The sequence below is a fragment of the Ranitomeya variabilis genome, chromosome 2 (assembly GCF_051348905.1).
Source record: "Ranitomeya variabilis isolate aRanVar5 chromosome 2, aRanVar5.hap1, whole genome shotgun sequence".
NCBI lineage: Eukaryota > Metazoa > Chordata > Amphibia > Anura > Dendrobatidae > Ranitomeya > Ranitomeya variabilis.
The window spans coordinates 986859221-986882585 of NC_135233.1; the positions used below are offsets into that span (position 1 = coordinate 986859221).

General features: G+C 41.7%; 1 protein-coding gene across 6 annotated transcripts in view; it reads left to right on the forward strand.

Annotated features, from left to right (window-relative positions):
- Positions 1–23365, forward strand: part of WDR33 (WD repeat domain 33) — a 144105-nt gene that overhangs the window by 119440 nt on the left and 1300 nt on the right. For 4 of the 6 annotated variants that reach the window (XM_077290928.1, XM_077290929.1, XM_077290930.1 and 1 more), the window contains exons 16-20: positions 602–2401; positions 19741–19822; positions 21164–21557; positions 21708–21868; positions 22398–22691. In XM_077290928.1, coding sequence (XP_077147043.1) covers positions 602–2401; positions 19741–19822; positions 21164–21557; positions 21708–21868; positions 22398–22691 — 2731 coding nt within the window. The remainder of the gene's footprint in view (positions 1–601; positions 2402–19740; positions 19823–21163; positions 21558–21707; positions 21869–22397; positions 22692–23365) is intronic. The other 2 variants (XR_013221938.1, XR_013221937.1) reach the window with 1 other exon arrangement.

A 23365-nucleotide genomic window follows, 5' to 3' on the forward strand; every position in this document is an offset into this window, starting at 1 on the left:
TCCAAGGTGTGATCATTCCTTTTTAGATGCAGACTAACGAGCAGATCTAATTTGATGCAGGTGTTAGTTTTGTGAATGAAAAATTTACAGGGTGATTCCATAATTTTTTCCCTCATAATTGAGTGACTCCATAATTTTCCCCCTATGCTTGGTTAAAAAAAAGTAACCATTACTGACTATCACATTTTATGTTCTTGATTTCTTTTAGTGTTTCTTAAAGCCAGAAAGTTGCCATTTGAAATGACTTTAGTTTTGTGCCATGTCTGTGATCTGCTTTTTTTCTGCAAAATTAAAGAACGGAATGAACATCCTCCAAGGCCGGTGATTACATAATTTTTGCCAGGGGTTGTATATGTGAGAATTCCTTTTAATGGTCCTGTATCTCACTGGCAGTGATTTGATAATTGAAAATATGGCTTAGTTTAATCTCCTGCTCCACTTAGCGGACTGTGATCATTTACAATTTGATGTGCTCACTCAGGTAGGTTCTGTTAGATGTGGACATTATACTAATACTTACTTAAACTTTTATATTTCAAGCAATTATGTGAATACTGGTGTACTTTGTATTTTATACCTTTTTTTTCTTCTGTTTTGGCAGCAATTAAAGATTGAAAGGATAGCACAAAAGCAAGCAGAAGCTCCAGGACAATCCCAAGGCCTTGCTTCACCTTTAGGCACCGCAACACAAGTTCCTTCGGCATTTCCTGCCACAGGACCACCGTCACAGCCGCCACTAAATTTCCAGCAGCCTCATCCATCACAACCAATGCCAATGAACATGCAGCATGGCCCTCAAGGACAGTTCAGACCACAAGGCCCTCAAGTATCTGGCCCACAAGGTTTCATGGGTCCAGGTCCACAAAACATTCGACCTCAGGAAATGCATCCTGGAATGCCTAGACTTCCAGTGCCAGTTGGACCTATGGGTCCACAAGGTCCTCCAGGAAATCCTGGGCCACCAGGTCATTTGGCTCAAATGCCACAGGGGGGTCCCAGAGGAGCTCCACCCCCTCATCATGGGATGCAGGGAGGTCCTGGTCCTCAGGGACCTTTAATGGGTGTTGCTCCTAGAGGTGTGCAGCAAGGTCCTAATCAAGGAATGCTTTTAGGTCATCCGGCACAAGATTTGAGAGGCCCTTCTGGTGCAATACTTGGACATGGACCTGATGTTAGAGGACCTATGGATCTTAGAGGACCGTCAGATATGCGCGGACCCAAGGATATGAGAGGACCCCCTGAATTACATGGAGATAGGAGAGGGCTTTCTGACATACGAGGCCCTCAAGACATTAGAGGTGGCCCAGATATGCGCGGTCCTCTCGACATGCTTGGACCTCAGGATATGAGAGGACTTTCTGAAATGCATGGCTCTGTAGACCTGAGAGGTCCCCCAGATATGCGTGGACCCCCTGACCTGCGTGGACCCCCTGACCTGCGTGGTCCCCCTGACCTGCGTGGTCCCCCTGACCTGCGTGGTCCCCCTGATATGCGCTGTGGTCCTGACCTGCGTGCCCCTCAGGATATGCGTGGTCCTCCTGATATGCGTGGCCCTCCAGACATGCGCGGACTTCAGGATATGAGAGGACCACCTGAAATGAGGGGTGGCCCTGACATGCGTGGCCCTTCTGAAATGAGGGGTGGCCCTGACATGCGTGGCCCTTCTGAAATGAGGGGTGGCCCTGACATGCGTGGCCCTTCTGAAATGAGGGGTGGCCCTGACATGCGTGGCCCTTCTGAAATGAGGGGTGGCCCTTCTGAAATAAGGGGTGGCCCTTCTGAAATGAGGGGTGGCCCCGACATGCGTGGTCCACCTGAATTGAGGGGAGGTCCAGATATACGTGGCCTTTCAGAAGTGAGGGGTGGTCTTCCTGAAATAAGAGGTGGTCCTGACTTGCGTGGTCCACATGATATCAGGGGTCCTGACCTGCGTGGTTCCCAGGACATGAGGGGTGGTCCACATGATATGCGAGGCCCACATGACATGAGAGGCCCATCTGATGTACGTGGTTCACAGGATATGCGGCGATCTGATATAAGAGGGCCACTTGATATGCGTGGCCAGCAACATATGAGGGCTGTTCAGGACAGTAGGGGCCCATCTGATTTACACGTTTCTCCAGACATACGAAGTCCTCAAGATATAAGGGGTTCTCAAGACATGCGAAATCTTCAAGATATTAGAGGACCACCGGATATGAGTGGTCCTCATGAAATGAGAGGTCCCCAGAGCAGGGGGTCAAATTTGGGACTTCCTCAGGATACTCGTGGACAGTCATTAGGCCAAGGTTCCACAGGAAATTCTCAAGGTCCTCACAATGCGCAGAATCCATCAAGGGCATCCCACCAATCACAACAGAAAACCCCATTACTGGGAGATGGTCCTAGGCCTTTTAACCAGGTAAATGCCTTTAATAACGACAGCAAATACTTTGATAGGAGAAGCCATTTCACATGCTATTCTGATTGATTGAATTTACAGCCTACTGATCTTTTCATTTCCAATGTAATTTAAGCAGTAGAAACACCTGGAGCAAATCGCTTCCTACTTAAAAAACAACTTTAAGAAGTCTGTTACGTGAAGTGTTTTTGGTGACCTAAGCTAAATGTGAGTGGGTATTAGACTGTTTTTGAGCCAGTCATGGCAAAACACACATGGTGCTTTACTATTCTGTAGAGAGTATAAAACCACGAGTACACCCTGACAGTATTGCCGTTGAGCGGAAGTTTGAAGACCAGGTGCAATGGAACGGTCCACTTTTTTCAAGTTGTGCTTTAGTCAATGTGTTCAGCACTGTGGATGGTTTATGCTGAGATTGCAAGATTAATACAGTATATTTTTACAAAAAAAACATATTGAAATTCTTCAATAATAAATGTTTTACATTTTTGCATCATTTCAGGTCTCTGTACCAAACAAGATTTTTATTGAAAGGGGTTTGTTATGTAATTTTGAAGCAAAAGGTTCTTATTACCTGCGGAATGGATTCTGCATAAATAACAAAATGAATCCTGTTCACCAGCTGTCACTTTCCCAGATCTAGCAAAGGCTGCTGCCTCATGGTCTGTACTGGCATCAGAAGCAATCATGTTACTGTTCATCCAGCCATAGGACCGCTGCAGCTTATGATAGGCAGCGGCAGTCAGGTAACTGCTCGTCATTGGATGTAGCCGCTTGGTTGAAGCGGTCATCACTTCTGGTGCCGGTGCATGCCTCGAAGTGGCCTCAGGCATATAAGAGAGTGATTGATTTTATTTTTTTTTTTTCATGAAATCCACAGATAACAAGAGCACCTTTTACCCAGACAACCCGTTTAAGACGAATTTGCAATGCACCCCAAGATCACATTAACATCTTTTCGATATTACCCATTAGTTTATCTAGTTGACAGTTCATAGAAACTGAACCTACCAGTTTACTAGATGCCACATAGTGGTAGGGGCAAGCTTAGATGATACCAGTGATGCTGGTATGGGACAAATGTAAGAGAAATGTACCGTAGTTTTCCTTTTCATAAAGGGGTATCATGTAAGTAAAAATAACTACTGAAAAAACTCTGTAAATGATCACGTCATAGAGAAGACATCGCACCTTTATCCAAACCAGACTTCTTGTGACATATTCTAAGTTCCACTGTTCTGTGCATTGGCCTATTACTGTGAGAAGACCACTCCACTCCATAGAAGACCACTTTTCAGTGCAATATTTGGTGGACATCTGAGGTTCTACTTAAACAAGGTTTTATAGTACACAGCCTATATTGTAAGATGCACAAGTTCCATGTTGGTATTTCTTTTTACTTTGGAAAGATTACATACGAAGCTCCGTACAAAACTAATAATCCAATTATTGCTTGTAAATTTCGTATTCCTGATGGCAAAACTGTACGAGTAGAAAGTCTCCAAATGACCAAAGCACACAAGGTCATACTATATGAGGAGGGTAATTTCACTGTAGGCTTCTGCTGAATTACCATATGGCACTTATAGTGCAGCCGTGTCCACACTGTGCAGTGATGAGGCAGTGACCTAGCAAAGTTCAAAACCAAACGTGTTTAATGTCCAACTCACACAGTGTACAGCACACGGTATTTCCATAAATGCATCTGGTTGCCAAGGGCGACTGCACCACCGTATCACGCTGCGGGGTGTTAGGAGTTTGCTCTACTTGGCTCTGTGTTCCCTTACGCAGACTGAGCTTTTGCAGATTCATTTGCTCTGCTCGATGCAAACTCCACACTGACATACCCAACCCTCTGCTGCAAGGGATTTTACAATAACTTGTGGCCGTAGGCCACATGGAAAACCTCGCTCGGGGAGGAAACAGACCAACTCCACTACCTTCCTGTAGTCCATTTAAAAAAATAAAAGCCCATGACAGGTTTTCCGAAATCTGCCTTGGACACATAGCATGCCCCCAAGACCAATTACTCACTTTTATTTTGCATTGCAGCCACAGCTATGCCTGTGACTGCAATGTACTCCCGCGGCCTCCATGTGCTTCTTTGCGCATCCTAGGGGACACATAGCGACCCTCGCGTATGACCCTCACACACTACAGACCGCTAATGTTCACTTTATGAACAAATGCTATCATATAACGAGAAACTCTCCATTTGAAGAGAAACAATGTCAACCAATACATCTGCAACGGCGTGTCTTTGACCCCCATTGTAAGTAACATCAGGGTAGAATCAGAAGTAAATATTTTTCAAAAAAATTTATTTTCATTATGTCATGGTACGATTACATTGACTTAATATAGTTGGGAAACTACTTACAGTGGAAATAATTAAAAATGGTTTTAAAGGGAACCTGTCACCCTCCCAAGGGTTTTGTAACTAAAAGAGCCACCTTGTACTGCACTGATGCTGCGTTCTGACAAGGTGGCTCTTTTAGTTCAGGTCCCTGGCACTGCTGCAATAATCGCTTTTGAAGTCTGTTTCATACCTGTGAAATCGTCCCGGAGGCAGGTCTTTCCCCCCTAATCCAGATGCCTCACAGCCGTCACTCATGGCCTCTGCACGCCGAGCGCCACCTCCTCTTCCTTCATTAGTGTCCCCGGCACCTGCGCTGCTGTTTGTTTTTTCGGGCATGCGCAGTTGCGCTGTCCTTTGAACTTACAGCGCCAGCAAAGCCAATAATTAGTATGTCACACCTTTCCCCCACACACACATCATCCCTTTAGTTTGATTATAATTTTTGTATTTTAGAATTTTTATTTCATTCTTTGCCATTAGGGTTAAGAGCTGGGTGTTGCTGCTGTTAGACAGCCATAAAAGCATGCGCGGATTATTTGCCTTACATGGGAGGGGGTGTAGTTTCCAAAATGGGGTCACTTGTGGGGGGGTTTCCACTGTTTAGGCACATCAGGGACTCTTCAAACACATCATGGCGTCCGCTCTCTATTCCCCCCATTTTTGCTTTCAAAAACCCAAACAGTGCTTCTTCCCTTCTGAATCCTGTCGTGTGTCCAAACAGTGGTTTTCCACACATATGGGAAATCTGCATACTCTGGAGAAATTGCACAACAAATTTTGGATGTTCATTTTCTCCCGTTACCCTTGTGAAAATTAAAAATTTGGGGCTAAAGTAAAATTTTTGTGAAACAAAAGTAAAATGTTATATTTTTTCCTTCCACATTCCATTAATTCCTGTGAAGCACTTGAAGGGTTAATAAACATTTAAAACTTTGTTTTGAGGAGTGCAGTTTTTAGAATGGTGTCACTTTTGGGTACTTTCTATCATATAGGTCCCCCAAAGTCATGTCAAATGTCATGTGGTCCCTGAAAAAAATGATTTTGTAAATTTTGTTAAATTAGATAGTGCTGATGAACTTTTAACCCTTATAACTTCCTAACCGAAAATAAAAATTGGTTAAAAAAATTATTAAATTAGACATATAGGAAATGTTATTTATGAACTATTTTGTGTGGTAAAACTAAGAGCATAAAAATGTAAAGTTTGAAAATTGCAAAATTGTCCCCAAAAATTTTTGACAACAAATTTTCGATATTTTCATATGCAAATCCTATCTACCAAAATGTACCACTAACGTGAAGTATAATATGTCACGAAAAAATGGCCTCTGAATCACCGGGATCCAATGAATTGTTCCTGATTTATTATCACATAAAGTGACACTGGTCAGAATTGTAAAATTTGGCCCGGTTATTAAGGTCAAAATGAGCTCAGTCACTAAGGGTCCAGGGAATCATGGAAGGTGCCAATCAGAAAAAGTGAACTGACTGTTGCATGGGCTAACATGTTTGCAGGTCATGGGATCTAAGGGGTAACGTTTCTCCTTGTGAAGAGTGACATACTAGGCTTGGCATGCCAGAGTGAGGAGACTTATATGCATGTCATGCATGCTCCTCTGGGAAATTAAATATGCAAATTGCCTCTTCAGAGAGGACGACGACTTGAACTCTTATGCCACCTATTGGAAATGGCAATCCAAAAAGTCAATATTGACCCTTTAATGAGCCATGAATTGCTGTGCGGCTCCGCTCCGGAGTGCCGGCGCCAGAGCAGGGTTTTCACCTGCGAGACTCGGACGTATCTCGTGTATGTGTGATCCCGGCCGAAAACTGATAATTGCATAAAGAAGGCAGATTGGGTCTCATGTCAGGTGTGCTGCTGTACCATGGTGTCACACAGCTTCATAATTTTGTGTTGCATTGGTTATAGAGGATGTGCTGAACATATGTATTGAGTTCTTTACTTAAGGTTGTGTCCAGCTCCTACTACGTAAACTTCACCAGAAAGTACAAATAAGATTCCATACCTCTGTGCTGCCTGCCTGAATGTTTTTTTTTGCTGTGAGGTATCACAGCTACCAAATGGTACAACCACCAAGCTAAGTGCCATAGCCTGTAACAGTTACGGGCTGTGTTCCATCCTGAGTAAAGTTTAGTCATCATGACCGTCCCGAAGTACGATGACAAAGAGATGCCAATGGTGGACTGGGCTGAGAAACCCTTGTATGTTTGCCTTGGGAGAAACACTTGTAAAACCATTAAAATTAGTATATTTGGTGCACTTCATAAAAAGGGCCATATCTTTGGAACTATATGACAAGTTTTAGATAGAAACAACAGATAAAATAAGACAACTACTTTTGACCTGGTGACAGGTCCTCTTTAAGCTTGTTAGAATGGGTCACGAGTCAAGCTGTTTTGATGCCGTCAAGTAACCAGCATGAGACCTTGGATAACACTCTAGCTAGGTTAGAGACCTTGCATGAGGATACTAGATCGATTACTGGTTTCCACAAAGATTTCTGTAGGTGTCCAGCTGGAAGACAAAATCATGCAACGGTTCTCTGTAAAGCTTCAGAGACTAGTTCATTGGGACTAAAGGGCTGACAGTGTAGTACCTCAGAGACTAGGACATAATTCAATGTTTGCCGTTTAAGTCTCTTTTCTTTTTTAAGTCCCTTTTCTTTTTTTGTCTTGTGGCATTTGTTGACATTTTTGTGCCAAATTCTTAAAAATGTTGCGCATGGCTCATAAGTTATGTGTAAAGTCAGAAATGCTCTTCGTTTGTGTTCTAACATTTTAGGAGCTTTTTATAACTTGAAAACACCTGAAAATCTCAAACCCCACCCCTCTTGACAGACATAAAAAAAAGACAGGCAAACCCATATAAAATGGACACAAATTAAAAGAAAAAGTCACAAATGAAAAAGAAGTGAAAAAGTATACAAAAAAGGCACAAATGCAATAATGAATCAGGCCTTTTATCTGGATGAACCTGGATTTCATTTTAGCAAATATTTTTCTGGAAGTAATTGCGTGGCAGAGGGAGAAGGTTGACTGCGTACATATGAATGCTAGATAAAAAATAATGCCCCTCCTCCCACATTTGCATACTTGGAGCTTGGCATCCCAGTTTTCTTAGAATTTTAGGAAGAATGTGTCAGATATAATCCGAGAAACTTAAAGAGGAGATTTGGGTAAATGAACACAAGTCTGATGTGCTGACCTCTCCTTACCAATAAAGGAAACCTGCCTGGAGTGCGCCTATACTTGGAGTGTGGTAAACCAAGACTTCTAACGAGAGACTGTCAAATTAGAGGGATTTGAGAAACTCGCAAATGCAATGAAACCAGAGGCGCCCAATTCTAAGAGCCAAGCAGCATACTTATCATCTTCAAGCTACTCTAGGGACAGCCACAAAGGAACATTAGATCAAGCTTCTATTAGACAAGCTAGGGAATATCTACCAGATGAACCTCCATAGACAAAATTCAATGATCCGGTATGTTATTTATGCTATATGGCCAGCATACAGAACGTTCCTGATTATTATGCAGATTGGATTTGTGTCATAAAGATTTAACAAATAACCTCATGGATGGTCTTGTGTCTCAGGGCTCTTTGGATCGCTGAAAACCATTTCAAACACCAGAGATAATTAGTTTGCCAGGTGAAACCAATTAAAGAAAAATTACTTAAGGACGTTCCACATTATTAAGCAGGCCACAGGTTTCAAGCAATATGAGAAAAAAAAAGGTTCTCTCTGCTTCCAAATAGTGCAATTCCTTGGACAAGGTATGAAAACACTAAATATTTAACGAAAACTTAAATCTTACTGTGAAGAGATTTGTGGCTGATACAGAGCATAGATAGCTTTGTGCAGATAAAGACATAATAGGGAAGGTTTCTGCCAGATGAATTTGTCAGAATAAGAGAGCAACTGCTAAATTACCATTACAAAGCAGCAAACTGGTATTTGAAGCTGCTGGTGCCTCTGAAGTCCCTCAGACCTCAAGGTGTAGAATCCTCCAGAGGCCTTCAGTTGTGCATAAACTTACTATTTGTCCACCTCTAAACAATGCGCACAAACAAGACGTACATGAATACTAGTTTTAAAGTGGCCTTGTTTACTGATGAGTGCCATGCAACCCTGGGTGGTCCAGATGGATGGTTGGATGGCCATTTTATCCCAAAAAAGCTACGTCAGCAAGGAGGAGGCGGAGACACCTTTAGAACTGGAATCATGGGGAGAGAGCTGTTAGGCCTCATTAGGGCCTCTAAATGTGTAAAAAATTACCTTGGCAAAGTTAGATCAAATTTCTTACTTACCTCTTTCTGGAACAAAAATTAGAACTGTGCCATCCGTTTCAAAATCTTCTTCATGCATAACAATGCAGCATCTCATGCTGCAGAGAATACATTTGAGCAATTGTCTGCTATGGACATAAAATGTGAAAATCTTAAGAGGTGACCACCATCTTCCTCTGACCTCAATCCTTTTGAGAACCTTTGAAGTATTCCCAAACAAAAGATCTGAGGGGGGTTGGCAGTTCACATTATAACAGAGGCCCTGGGAGGCTATTCTGACATCCTGCAAAGAAATTCAAGCCAAAACTATCCAAAATCTCACAAGATCAATGGATGCAAGAAATGTGAAGGTGACCTCAATGAAGGATTCCATGTTAACATGTACATTGCCTTGCGAAAGTATTCGGCTCCCTGGAACTTTTCAACCTTTTCCCACATATCATGCTTCAAACATAAAGATACCAAATGTAAGTTTTTGGTGAAGAATCAACAAGTGGAAAACAATTGTTAAGTTGAACGAAATGTATTGGTTATTTTAAATTTATGTGGACATTCAAAAACTGAAAAGTGGGGCGTGCAATATTATTTGGCCCCTTTACTTTCAGTGCAGCAAACTCACTCCAGAAGTTCATTGTGGATCTCTGAATGATCCAATGTTATCCTAAATGCCTAATGATGATAAATATAGCCCACCTGTGTGTAATTAAGTCTCCGTATAAATGCACCTGCTCTGTGATAGTCTCAGGGTTCTGTTTGAAGCACAGAGAGCCTCATGAAGACCAAGCAACACAACAGGCAGGTCTGTGATACTGTTGTGGATAAGTTTAAAGCCGGATTTGGATACAAAATGATTTCCAAAACTTTAAACATCCCAAGGAGCACTGTGCAAGTGATCATATTGAATTGGAAGGAGTATCATACCACTGCAAATTTACCAAGACCCGGCCGTCCCTCTAAACTTTCATCTCAAACAAGTAGAAGACTGATCAGAGATGCAGCCAAGAGGCCCATGATCACTCTGGATGAACTGCAGAGATCAACAGCTGAGGTGGGACAATTTATTTATTTTATTTTTATATAGCGCTAACATATTCCGCAGTGCTTTACAGTTTGCACACATTATCGTCACTGTCCCCGTTGGGGCTCACAATCTAAATTCCATATCAGTATGTCTTTGGAATGTGGGAGGAAACCGGAGTAAACCCACGCAAACATACAAACTCTTTGCAGATGTTGTCCTTAGTGGGGCTTGAACCCAGGACTCCAGCACTGCAAGGCTGCTGTGCTATCCACTGCGCCACTGTGCTGCCCAATCTGTCCATAGGACAACAATCAGTCATACACTGCACAAATCTGGCCTTTATGGAAGAGTGGCAAGAAGAAAGCCATTTCTCAAAGATATCCATAAAAAGTGTTGTTTAAAGTTTGCAACAAACCACCGGGGAGACACACCAAACATGTGGAAGAAGGTGCTCTGGTCAGATGAAACCAAAATCAAACTTTTTGGCAACAATGCCAAAGGATATGTTTGGCGTAAAGGCAACACAGCTCATCACCCTGAACACACCATCCCCACTGTCAAACATGGTGGTGGCAGCATCATGGTTTGGGCCTGCTTTTCTTCAGCAGGGACAGGGAAGATGGTTAAAATTGATGGGAAGATGGATGGAGCCAAAGACAGGACCATTCTTGAAGAAAACCTGTTGGAGTCTGCAAAAGACCTGAGACTGGGACAGAGATTTGTCTTCCAACAAGACAATGATCCCAAACATAAAGCAAAATCTACAGTGGAATGGTTCACAAATAAACGTATCCAGGTGTTAGAATGGCCAAGCCAAAGTCCAGACCTCAATCCAAATCAAGAATCTGTGGAAAGAGCTGAAATCTGCTGTTCACAAACTATCTCCATCAAACCTCACTGAGCTCGAGCTGTTTGCCAAGGAAGAATGGGCAAGAATTTCAGTCTCTCAGTGTACAAAACTGATAGAGACAAACCCCAAGAGACTTAAAGCTGTAATCGCAGCAAAAGGTGGTGAAACAAAGTATTAAGTTAAAGGGGCCAAATAATATTGCACGCCCCACTTTTCAGTTTTTGAATTTTCACAAAAATTTTAAATAACCAATAATTTTCATTCAACTTCACAATTGTGTTCCACTTGTTGTTGATTTTTCACCAAAAATGTACATTTGGTATCTTTATGTTTGAAGCATGATATGTGGGAAAAGGTTGAAAAGTTCCAGGGGGCGGAATACTTTTGCAAGGCACTGTAACTTGGCCTGTTAAGATGTTTTTGATTGGAAAAGCTTTTGACTTCAGTAAATGTGACCTCTAAATGCTGCAAATTTCTACAAATGACCATTTTCAGTTCTTTACAACTTTAAAATGTTTAAAACCACAAAAGAGGAAAAAACCTGCACTATTCTAGAGAAAACACCAAAAAAAGGTGAAGCTGCTTACCTTAACTTAAAATGTTTGGAAACTCTGTTGTGCATATTGTAGAACATTGCATCTTGAGGGTTAATTTGTTTTTAAAACTTAACATTGGAAGCTTTGTCCCATTAAAATGTGATTTATACGCCAACGGTTGATGAATTGAACATTATACTGACTCATCTGCATCAACCCTTTCAAAAAATCCTAGAAAGATAGCATTCACATAATAATTTGGGACGCGGTGTATATCTTGAGTGATTGATTCCAAATCAGACGTGACCACCATGTTCAATGACATTTACTATGTGTGTTGTTTGTTTCCAATGATGAGGAAGATTTATGGTTCAGTATGAGTACAGCAAATCATCTGCTCGCACTATGGTGGTGTTACTGTAAAAGTCAGAAGGATGGTAAAACCTAGGATTTACCGGTCAAGCTGGACATTCACCGAGGCCGTCGGTAAAAGCTCAAAATGAAAAGTAAAATTGGACTTTTACCGGTGAAGTCTTGGTAAATGTTAACATTTCTCAACAGCGTTGGAAAACGTCAGATGTATACCATATAAACGAACGATTTTGGACTTTTACCTGGGCGATTTGGTAAATCTTTACATTTACCAGCATGTGTTGGTAAAATTAGCTTTGAGTCACAGAATTCTGACTCTGACCAGCAGATGATGATGGTAAAAGTTAACTAAACGCAATTTCCGACTCTGATGAAGGCCTTAATCGTTAGAAATATCTTTATTCTTCAAAATGCAAATGAACAAAGACACTTTTTATTACACCCTTCTCAGCTACATTTACCAAGAAGCCGTGGTAAATGTGCACATTTACCAACTGCGCTTGGTTAAAGTCAGATGTTCCATCTTCACACCAGATATCTCTGGCTTTTACCAACGCTGTTGAGAAATGTTAACATTTACCAAGACTTCACCGGTAAAAGTCCAATTTTACTTTTTATTTTGAGCTTTTACCGACGGCCTCGGTGAATGTCCAGATTGACCGGTAAATCCTAGGTTTTACCGTCCTTCTGACTTTTACAGTAACAGTGGGACTCATTATCAGATCCGTCCATAGTGGTATTGGTTGTCAGGAACTGTGTGAAGCTCAAGGTTTATGTGATCGGCGTGAATGTGAACCTTTAGCTGGCTAAACTGCTGTACAAACAGCACAGAAAGCAAGTGTTGGCAACCCAAGAATGTGGCACTTTCAAGTGATTTCCTTCACAGAGCTTGTATGGTTTTATCCGCTGCAGTAAGAAAAAAACATGTATTTGTCCACTATATGGCCAGAGACCAATATAGGCTGTGGCTAAGTAAATAATGGGAAGATAATAGAGTCTGACGTGGTAGAGGATGTCAAAGCATCAAATGCCTTTGGGCTTAGTGGAACGCCTTTCCAATGGAGTCATTTTGCTCTGTTAGTGAAAATACGGCAGATATTCAGCACCAACTAATGGCCACAGCCAACCAGTGAGTCTTGCCTATCAATTCAGGAGACAGCACTGTGACTAGACCGCCTTCTGTTCACAGCTTACTTTTCACCCCCATCTAACAGAATACAAGGGAGAATACCCTACAAGCTGAATCGGAGTGCAGAGTCCCTGTGCCAATAGTTGCAGTATACCACCCTTTACTAGAACATGGACTTACTAAAAGGACCACTGTTGAATGCGCAACACACATGCTTCATCTCTATATTTATGCTGGGAAGGTTATACCTCATCAGTTATCGCAAATCTATACATGATTCTTCATGCATGCAAATGGACCGTTTTGTTGATGAATGTAAAGGTTAATGAATGGAAGTTTTCTATGGAAAAAACATTGCTGTTCTACGGACAGTGGTACATGATTAACCCCTTTCTGACCTCGGACGGGATAGTACGTCCGAGGTCAGAATCCCCGCTTTGATGTGGTCTCCAGCGGTGACCCCGCATCAAAGCCGGGACATGTCAGCTGTTTTGAACAGCTGACGTGTCCGCAATAGCGACGGGTAGAATCGCGATCCACCCACCGCTATTAACTAGTTAAATGCCACTGTCAAACGCTGACAGCAACATTTAACCGGCCATCGGGCTAGAAATGAGCGCATCGCCGACCCCCGTCTCATGATCGGGGGTCAGCGATGCGTCTGCATAGTAACCATAGAGATCCTTGAGACCTAAATGGTTGCTGATGCTGGATTGCTGTGAGCGCCACCCTGTGGTCGGCGCTCATAGCAATGCAGGAATTCAGCTACATAGGAGCGATCTGATGATCGCTTCCATGTAGCTGAGCCGATCCAGTTGTACCAGCTTCTAGCCTCCCGTGGAGGCTATTGAAGCATGGCAAAAGTAAAAAAAAATGTGGAAAAAAAAATTAGAAAAGTTTAAATCACCCCCCTTTCACCCCATTCAAAATAAAACAATAAAAAAATTAAAACCTACACATATTTAGTATCGCCGCATTCAGAATCGCCCGATCTATCAATGAAAAAAGGATTAACCTGATCGCTAAATGGCGTAGCGAGAAAAAAAATTGAAACACCAGAATTAGGTTTTTTTGGTCGCCGCGACATTGCATTAAAATGCAATAACGGACGATCAAAAGAACGTACATGCACAAAAGTGGTATCATTAAAAACGCTAGCTCGGCACGCAAAAAAAAAAAGCCCTCAACCGACCCCAGATCAAGAAAAATGGAGACGCTACGGGTATCGGAAAATAGCGCAATTTTTTTTTCTTTTTTCAGCTAAGTTTGGAATTTTTTTTCATCACTTAGATAAAAGATAACCTAGACATGTTAGGTGTCTATGAACTCGTAATAACCTGGAAAATCATAATAGCAGGGCAGTTTTTGCATTTAGTGAACCTAGTAAAAAAAGCCAAACAAAAACAAGTGTGGAATAGCACTTTTTTTTGCAATTTCACCGCACTTGGAATTTTTTTCCCATTTTCTAGTACACGACATGGTAAAACCAATTATGTCGTTCAAAAGTACAATTCGTTTTGCAAAAAAATAAGCCCTCACATGGCCATATTGACGGAAAAATAAAAAAGCTATGGCTCTGGGAAGGAGGGGAGCGAAAAAAACGAACACGGTAAAACGGAAAATCCCAAGGTCATGAAGGGGTTCATTTAAAAATTCGTTCTTTAAATACATTTTTTATGTTGACGCTGTGCATACCAGTTGAATTGATCTTTCAATGTGTAAGATTTTGGGAAATTGAACAGGTCCTCTTGGTATTAGAATATGGTGGGGTTTTTTTTTTTTCTTTTTACAGCTGTTTGTGATGTTTGGGTAGACGGGTAAAGGGCATCTCTAAAGGTACCGTCACACTCAGCGACGCTGCAGCGATATAGACAACGAGCCGATCGCTGCAGCGTCGCTGTTTAGGTCGCTGGGGAGCTGTCACACAGACAGCTCTCTCCAGCGACCAACGATCAGGGGAACGACTTTGGCATCGTTGAAACTGTCTTCAACTATGCCGAAGTCCCCCTGCAGCACCCGGGTAACCAGGGTAAACATTGGGTTACTAAGTGCAGGGCCGCGCTTAGTAACCCGATATTTACCCTGGTTACCAATGTAAAAGTAAAAAAAAAACACTACATACTCACCTTCTGATGTCTGTCACAACCCCCGGCGTCCGCGCTGCTGCTCAGAGCTTCCTTCACTGAATGTGTCAGGGCCGGCAGAGCACAGCGGTGACGTCACCGCTGTGCTCGGCTTTACGGCCGGCACTGATGCATGCAGTGCAGGAAGCTCTGAGCAGCAGCGCGGACGCCGGGGGATGTGACAGACATCAGAAGGTGAGTATGTAGTGTTTTTTTTTTACTTTTACAATGGTAACCAGGGTAAATATCGGGTTACTAAGCGTGGCCCTGCGCTTAGTAACCCGATATTTACCCTGGTTACCATTGTAAAACATTGGCATCGTTGCTTTTGCTGTCAAACACGACGATACACACCGACCTAACGACGAAATAAGGTGCTGGCCTTCTAGCTCCGACCAGCGATATCACAGCGGGATCCAGATCGCTGCTGCGTGTCAAACACAACGAGATCGCTATCCAGGACGCTGCAACGTCACGGATCGTTGTTGTTCTCGTTGGAAAGTTGTTCAGTGTGAAGGTACCTTTAGACCCTCTCTATTGTTTACAGAATACCTCTTGCAGTAATTGGAGCTTTTATTCTTCTGACACTGTTAGAAAGTCCAGCTTTATTCCTACATTACATGCTCATAACAGAGCAATTACAAAATGGCTACACCACTATATGGCCAAATATATTGGAACTACCCTTCTAATAATTAAATTAGGGTTTTTCATTAGGCCCCTCACATGCCATTACAAGTATTTGTGAAAGAGTTTGTAGTTTTTAACGCGCACTGATTATTTTTGTTTTTAGCGTGATACTGTAGTCTGGTGCCACCATTGTAACAAGTCGGTTTGTGAATTTCTTCTCTCCTAAATATTCCACAATCAACTGTGAGTAGTGCTGAAAAGGGAAGTGTTTTGTAACTTGCAACTGAGCCATAAGGTGGAACCAACGTAACGTTAAGAGTGGGGTCACAGAGTCCTAAAGAGTACAATGCATAAAAGTAGCCAACAGTCTGACTCAATGACTGCAGAATCTAAACCTTCTTTGGTATTAGCATCAGCTCAAAAATTGTGGTCTGTGATCTTCATGGCATGGGTTTCCAATGGCAGAGCAGCGGCATGCAAGCCTTACATCACCAAGCACAATGCCAAGTGTTGGATGAAGTGGTGTAAAGCTGCCACTGGACTCGAGCTATGAAAATGGTATTTGTAGAGTGACTAATTGCACTTCTCTGACAGTCTGATTTTGACGAAAGCTGTAAGAATCTGGCACAACGCAGTCAGGCAGGCAAAGTTTGGTGGAGGAGGGATAACACTGAGAGGTTGTTTTTCAGGGGTTCGCTTAGGACACTTCGTTCCAGTAAAGGGAAATCGTAGTGCTTCAACATACCAAGACATTTTGGATGATTGTATACATCCAACTCTATGGTAACAATTTTGGGGAGGCCCTTTTTTGGTTCTAGCAGGACCGTGTCCCTGTGCACATTCATAAAGGCTTGGTTGGGAGACTTTGGCGTGGAAGAAAATGACTGGCCAGCCGAGAGCCCAGATCTCTACTCCATCCCCGGCGTCTTTGGAGTGAACCGAGATTGCCAGCCAGGCCTTCTTGGCCAACGTCCGCGTCTTACCTCACTAATGCTCTTCTGGATGTGAAATGGAAAAAAATCCAGGCAGACACACACTCCAAAATCTTGTAGAAAACTATCCCTGAAGAGTGGAGGCGCCCTATAGGTTGCCATGAAAAATTTGTATGAATTATCCAGTTTTAAGTTACAATAATATTCTAAGATCTATTTTTCTTTGGAATGATGGCTGATTGTATCGGTATGATAATTTATATATACGTGAATTTAAATTTTCATTCATTTTGAAAGGTTATTTTGCATAATGCACCCACTTTCTGTAGTTTTCCTGCATTTTCCACATGTGTACCCTTTCTCTTCAAGAAGCAGAGATCTGAAATTGGAAATGAACAGTAGGCTGTGGTGAGATGCAGGCCTTGGTATCTGCACTCAGCTGTTAGTGGATAGCCATGAAATGCTCTATACGGCCTATGAAAAGGTCTGCTTGTTGGAATACATCTGCGAATGTGTATTTAGGCGGTCATCATGATCAGAGCACCCTTCACATCGTATATGATCATTGACATAAGGAGTGATTCTTCCTCCTATTTTGGTTGACTACATCACCAATGAGGCTCTTAATACAGCTGGTGATTACAGGAAGACCACCTGCTTTAGCTGTGATCACACCTACATAATATTCTTCTTTGCAGTCACAGAATGGTTTCTTATGCACCTTCTATAATATGCAATATTAGGAAATCCTGAAAATATTACCTGGCAGGGGGCTTAAGTTGTCAACCTAATTACTAAGGAACGGATTGATGTGAAATTGGAAGTCTTTTGGATAAATGCTGGAGATTTCTAATACCTCAGCTAAGGGTCAGATCATTCACCAAAAATGTAATGACGGAGTTCCAATGGAGTATGTTAGGGATTTGCCAGTTTATTAGGAAAATACATTTCTCTGAAATAACATGGGTCCGGAAGACTCTTCGGCTATGGTTACATGGCAACTTGTGGCTGTGCAGAATTTGATCCAAATGTCTCATTGCTCAAATTACAAAAATCGTCAGATTTCATCCAGAACTCATGTTTGTTTTTGTTTGTTTTTTTCATTTCTCATCCATATACAATCTATGCATTTCGTTTTTATGTAAAAGCAGTTATTAAAAATGTAGAAGACTATTTAGCGTTTCCTATGTTAAAGAATTGCAATGTATCTGTAAAAATCGGATGCTATACAGTGGCTCCATATGGTATACGACTTATTAATTTTTTGGTGTGTGCACCCATATACACTTGAATGGTCAAATCTCATCCGACACACGGAAAGTACTTAGTGTGTGCTGCAATTATTTTATTTATTTTGTTTTAAGCTCAGATTCAGTTCATTTTTTCAAGGACAGTAATATTGCAGTAATATAAGGTCTCATGCAGACGACCATTTTAATCGGACGAATGCTATCCGTGGTTTTGACAGATACAACTCTTACCTATGTTATTCTATTGGGCTGTGCACATGTCCATTTTTATTTTTTTTTTATTCATCAGACCGAGTAGTCCAAGAAAAAAAATCGCAGCATGCACGATTTGCCTCTGGGAATTGGATGGTACTTGCCCATTCATTTCGATGGGTTTGTGAACGAAATCTGATCTCGCTCGGATGATGTAACAGAGAAGGTGGAGAATTCCCCCCCTTCACCTCCGAAAAAAATTGTATGAAACTCTGATCAGAGTGTGATTGTCCTAATCAGACTGTTTTTCTCGGATGGAAACTGTCATCTGCATGTGCCCTGGTAGTGCGTGTGGTTGCAGAGAAATCTAGCAGATTTGGGTTTCTAAAGATTGTAACGTCATGGTGGCAGTTATGCAACTCCGTTTCCTTTCATGTGTTGGAATATAGCAGCTGGACATCTTGATATTGTCTCATGCGGCCGCAGTTGCCGTGTTTCTGTATCCTAATCAATATAGATCTCCCAGAGAATCTGCCTCCAGGGCTTATTGGTAAATGAAAAGGGGACGATACCAGTGTGAGACATGTCAGTCATTACGTGTCTCATACCAGTAATGCCCTTTTTAATCTAAAATAAGTTCTGGATGCAGACTCTCAGGGAGATCTATGTCTGGCCCATAGATCTTAACAGCTGATTAACATATTAAGAAAAATGTGGAGTTCTTTGGAATTAGACATCAGATCGCAGATATCAAGGTATCATTTTATTCAGCTTCCGATGACCTACTTGCCCATGTAGATGGCTTGGGAGGGTTGATCCTACTAACAAATCCCTTTTAAGTGAAAATAATGCATTAACACGATATGGGGTTAATCTGCAGGTTCATGGCATTATGAACCTGCCCGGCGCCGGCACTTAGAGCCCCGCTGCCAGGAGGAAATGAACGGTGTTCCTCCAAGTAGTGTTTGGGTTTCAGTCACTGCTTTGAGTATAGAGAGCGGCGGCTGTAACCGCACCTCTAGCTCTGACAACTTCCATCCCTAAAGCTGAGCGAGCTGTCCGTGCCAGGGGTGCAGTTACAGCCGCCGCTCTTTATGCAGTGACTGAAGCCATGCTGGCGCCACACCTGTAACTGAAACTTAAACGCTGTCGGGTGGCGCAAAAGTTAATTTCCTCCCGGCAGCAGTCTCCAAGTGCGGGCATTGGGCAGGCTAATAAAGTTTTTTCAAGTGATTGGTTCCCTTTAAATTTCTCTATGGTAGTGGTCAGATTGGTGACCAATTTCATAATCTTGCTAGAATGCATTTAGGCATAGAATGACATAGTTTGTTTGTCGCAGAGCTTAATGGAGAATTTACTTTGCAAAACAAATTGGTGAAAGGGCTAGAATTAGACCATGAAATGGCAAATAGGCAAAATAACTCCTGCATACGGGAGAAATGGCAAACACAAGCAGATTAAACCTTGCATATGAAATAACTTTTGATCTTTAAATATTTCTGGAAATAAAAGTAAAACCAGATATAAGAAGGTGTCAGGGTTTTTAACACAATCATTCTTTTTTTTAGTACTGGCAAAAGCTTGGTATTTTCAGTAAGACTTTAATATTATAGGCCTATATCTAATTTATTCCTCAGGGTGGCAAAGGTCAGGCCCCTCCTCCCTTATTACCAGGCCTAGGAGGACAGCCGAACTCGCAAGGACCCAATCCTAACAAAGGTATTTTTGCCCATCTTAACTTTGTTGTTAACTCTTGTTTTGTTGCGACTTCTATCCATTGAAGAGAATATAAACCAAAGCAAAAATGTTATCTATGATGCCAAGACTTGCATATTCATTCTATAAAGAAGCACTCCTCGGGTTTTTACACTGCAATCATCATATTACATAGCTCTGTGTACTTACAATTGCTCATTTTGCCTTTCTACCCAGCTAATTATTCTCTTTTCTCTGCTATATGTAGAAACAGGAAGTTTCTTGCCCTTGCAAAAATCATTCCCCTCTTCAACTCCAAACCCAGCTGTGTCCTCCTCCCCCCTGCCAGGGACTTGTGCACTACATAGAAACAGGAGGTCAATTTTCCCTGTATGAGTTATCATTCAGAGCTTAGAAGTGTTCATCTAGTCAGTCATAGACCTAGTGGAATAGAGACAAATTATCTCGGTAGAAAGGCAAAATGATCAATTGTAAGTGCACAGTGCTGTATAATATGATGACTGCAATATATTAAGAGGATGACAATTCTGATGGGAGTGCTTCTTTAAATATAAAGGTAACGATCCATATTAGCCAGTCGGCTGATAATTGAACGCCTCTAAACAAGCATTACACAGACGCAGCCATACAGAGTTTTGTCACTGTTGAGTCATTCAAACTAACCATACATGTTAAGTGAGGGATAAACAATTGTTTTGGGAACATCTTTTAGAGAAAGATCGTTCTTGGGCTTCCAACAAAATTTGTAAACATGCCAAGTTTTTGCTAGAAGATGACAACATTTCATTGTACGACTAAAATGATAGCTCAGCGGTTAATTTCACCTGCAAGAAGAAACGGTAAACCCCCAGCGCCTCTAGGGTGGTGTATTTGTTGTGGAATATTAATTGCCAAAAAAGTGGTTTTGAGAAATGACTATAAGGCAGGCTACTGCACCATAATATTTTTTCTGTATAACTAATGAAATACTTTATAAAAAAAATAATCATAATAAATTGGCATCATTTTTATAGATCTTTTTCTAATATTTTCTTAGATTTTGTCAATTTGTATTTACTCCATAATCTAAGAACAGAAGAACCCACAACTTCAGTCTTTCAGTCTTTTGCTCTTTGAAGATGCAGTATTCAGTACCGTATATTTGTCTTAATATAAGGTTGTGCCACAATAACATTTGATGGGTGCGCGCAGCCTTCAGAGTATATCTACTATGCAATATAAACTTTTGCCTTTTCTGACTTTTTTTTTTCTCCTTAGGGTTGTAGTCCTGCTCTGCTGTTTTTATTTTGAAATGTTATCTATCCCAGGGTCAGAGAATTTCTCTTACATTTTTTTGGCTTGTAGGTGACTTGCGTGGTCCTTCAAATCATCAGTCGGAACGGAGACGGGAGCCAAGTCCTTTCAGAGGTGGACCAGAGTGGATGGATTCCAGAGACAGTAGAGGAGCACCTGACAGAAGGGGTCCACACTCTGAGTTACATGAGCACCCTGATGATTATCAACAGGATGATCGTTATGGACCTCGAGGACGTGAATTTGATGGAAGAAGCAGCGGATCTTCATTGCAAGATGAAAAGTGGAGGCGTAGTGGTTCAGGGCCTCAGTTTCCCTCAAATCATAGAGAATTCCCAGATCGAGAGGGAAGAGATTCTAATCGATGGGAGGGAAGGAGACACTCGGATGATCAGTATGCCAGGGACTCCGAGGATGCAAGGTTCCGTGGACAGAGAGATGATGGGTGAGTTGAATGTCTTCAGACAGCATACACATGTGACTTGGTGGCTTCTAATTAGGAATTGCATGGTTTTTGTATTGAGTGTAATAAGCCATACAGAACTCTCTGCATAGACATTTAGCTTTTTTTCCATATTTCTTTTACTTTTTTCAGTTTTCGACGGAGTGGTCCTTCAAGACATGAGGGTCGTAGTTCGCGTGGAAGAGAAGGCTTTTCTAATACCGAAGAATTTGGTTCTAGTGATGGCTATGATAAGGATGAACCTGGTAGAGGGCGAGAGAGTTCCAGGGGACGTGGTCGTGCTCCTCAGAGAGGTGAGCTGTCAATAGTATTTACCAATCAGCAAACTTATCTTCAGCTGGATTGGTTTAAGAACTGGAAAATAATTAGTTTGCATCTAGTATACTTTTTAAACGTTGTTCTGAAACCTCACACACGCCCCGTCTTCCACCTTCTACTTACTAATCTCTTAAATATATGAAGGGTTCAGATGGAAAGGAAGTAAGACTGCAAAAAAAATTGATTGTGATGGTGAAATTTTCAATTTGATGGAGATGACCTTTCAATGTCTACAGAATGGAATGTTAATTGGTAGTGCCAAGTGCAATAAATAAAAATAAGAAAAATGATAAACCTCCCACCTTGTGTTGTGCCATGATCTCATGTGATCCTCTGCGTGAATTAGTGGACACATGACATTGACCCTCCTTTTATTTATTCCATAGGAGATTATTTCATACTTTTTTACAAGACACTGTAGAATTAGTAATATAATTAGTATTTGAACAGGATTATGGTTATTTGTTAAGACTGTCTCCTGATTATGACTGTATTCCTAAACAGAGCCAAGAAAAGGACTTCTCCCAACTCCAGATCAGTTTTCTAGTTCAGATCGTGGTCCTAATCACCAGTCCCGGGATTCAGGCAGAGAGGCAGGTCCTGATCGCTTCCAAGGCAGCCCTCATCGGGATATTCCAACTCCTGAGAGTCACTCCCCATCCAGCAGGGAACGTTCCTCTTCTTTGCAAGGAATGGACATGGCTTCCTTACCACCACGCAAGAGACCTTGGCATGACGGCCCTGGAACTCCTGACAACAGAGATATGGATCCAGGTCTATCAGATGACCCAGGAAAAGGTAAAGGAATTACACTTGCTGAGAATAATTAATTAGAAATAAAAATGATACCAGCTGCTGTCTAGGAGTTATGTATGGCTCAGCGCTGTCTGCACCTCCAAGACATCTCCTGAATCTGACCTTTCCTTACTGTAGAATTGGTCAAAATATCTTTTTAGAAAGCCCCATTGTTCCTTAATCTGATTTTTTTTTTTCTTTTACACATGTATGAGGGCTTTTTTTTTTTTTTTTGCGGGACGAGTAATACTTTTGAATTACACCATTCATTTAACCACATACCGTACTGGGAAATAGGGGGGAAAAATCCAAATGCGGTGAAATTTCAGGAAAAAAAACGCAATTCTGACATCGTTTTTGGGAATTGTTTCTACAGTGTTACATACTGTACTGTGGTAAAAATGACCTGCCAATATTGTTCTCCTCATTGTTACGATTATGGGGAAACCAAACTCCAGTATGTCAAGGGTTTTTTTTTCTCGTTATTGTAGTAGTGAATGAAATAATCCGAAATTTGTGTAAAAATAAAAAAAATCCAATGCCAGCACGCTGTTATAGCCACTGTTGGAGATTGACGGTGGCTTTTAGCAAGTTAACAGTCACAGACAGAGCTCCGCTCCACTGGCGTTTGTTAGAGGCAGATCCTGGCTGTGTTACACAGCCATCATCTGCCAGCT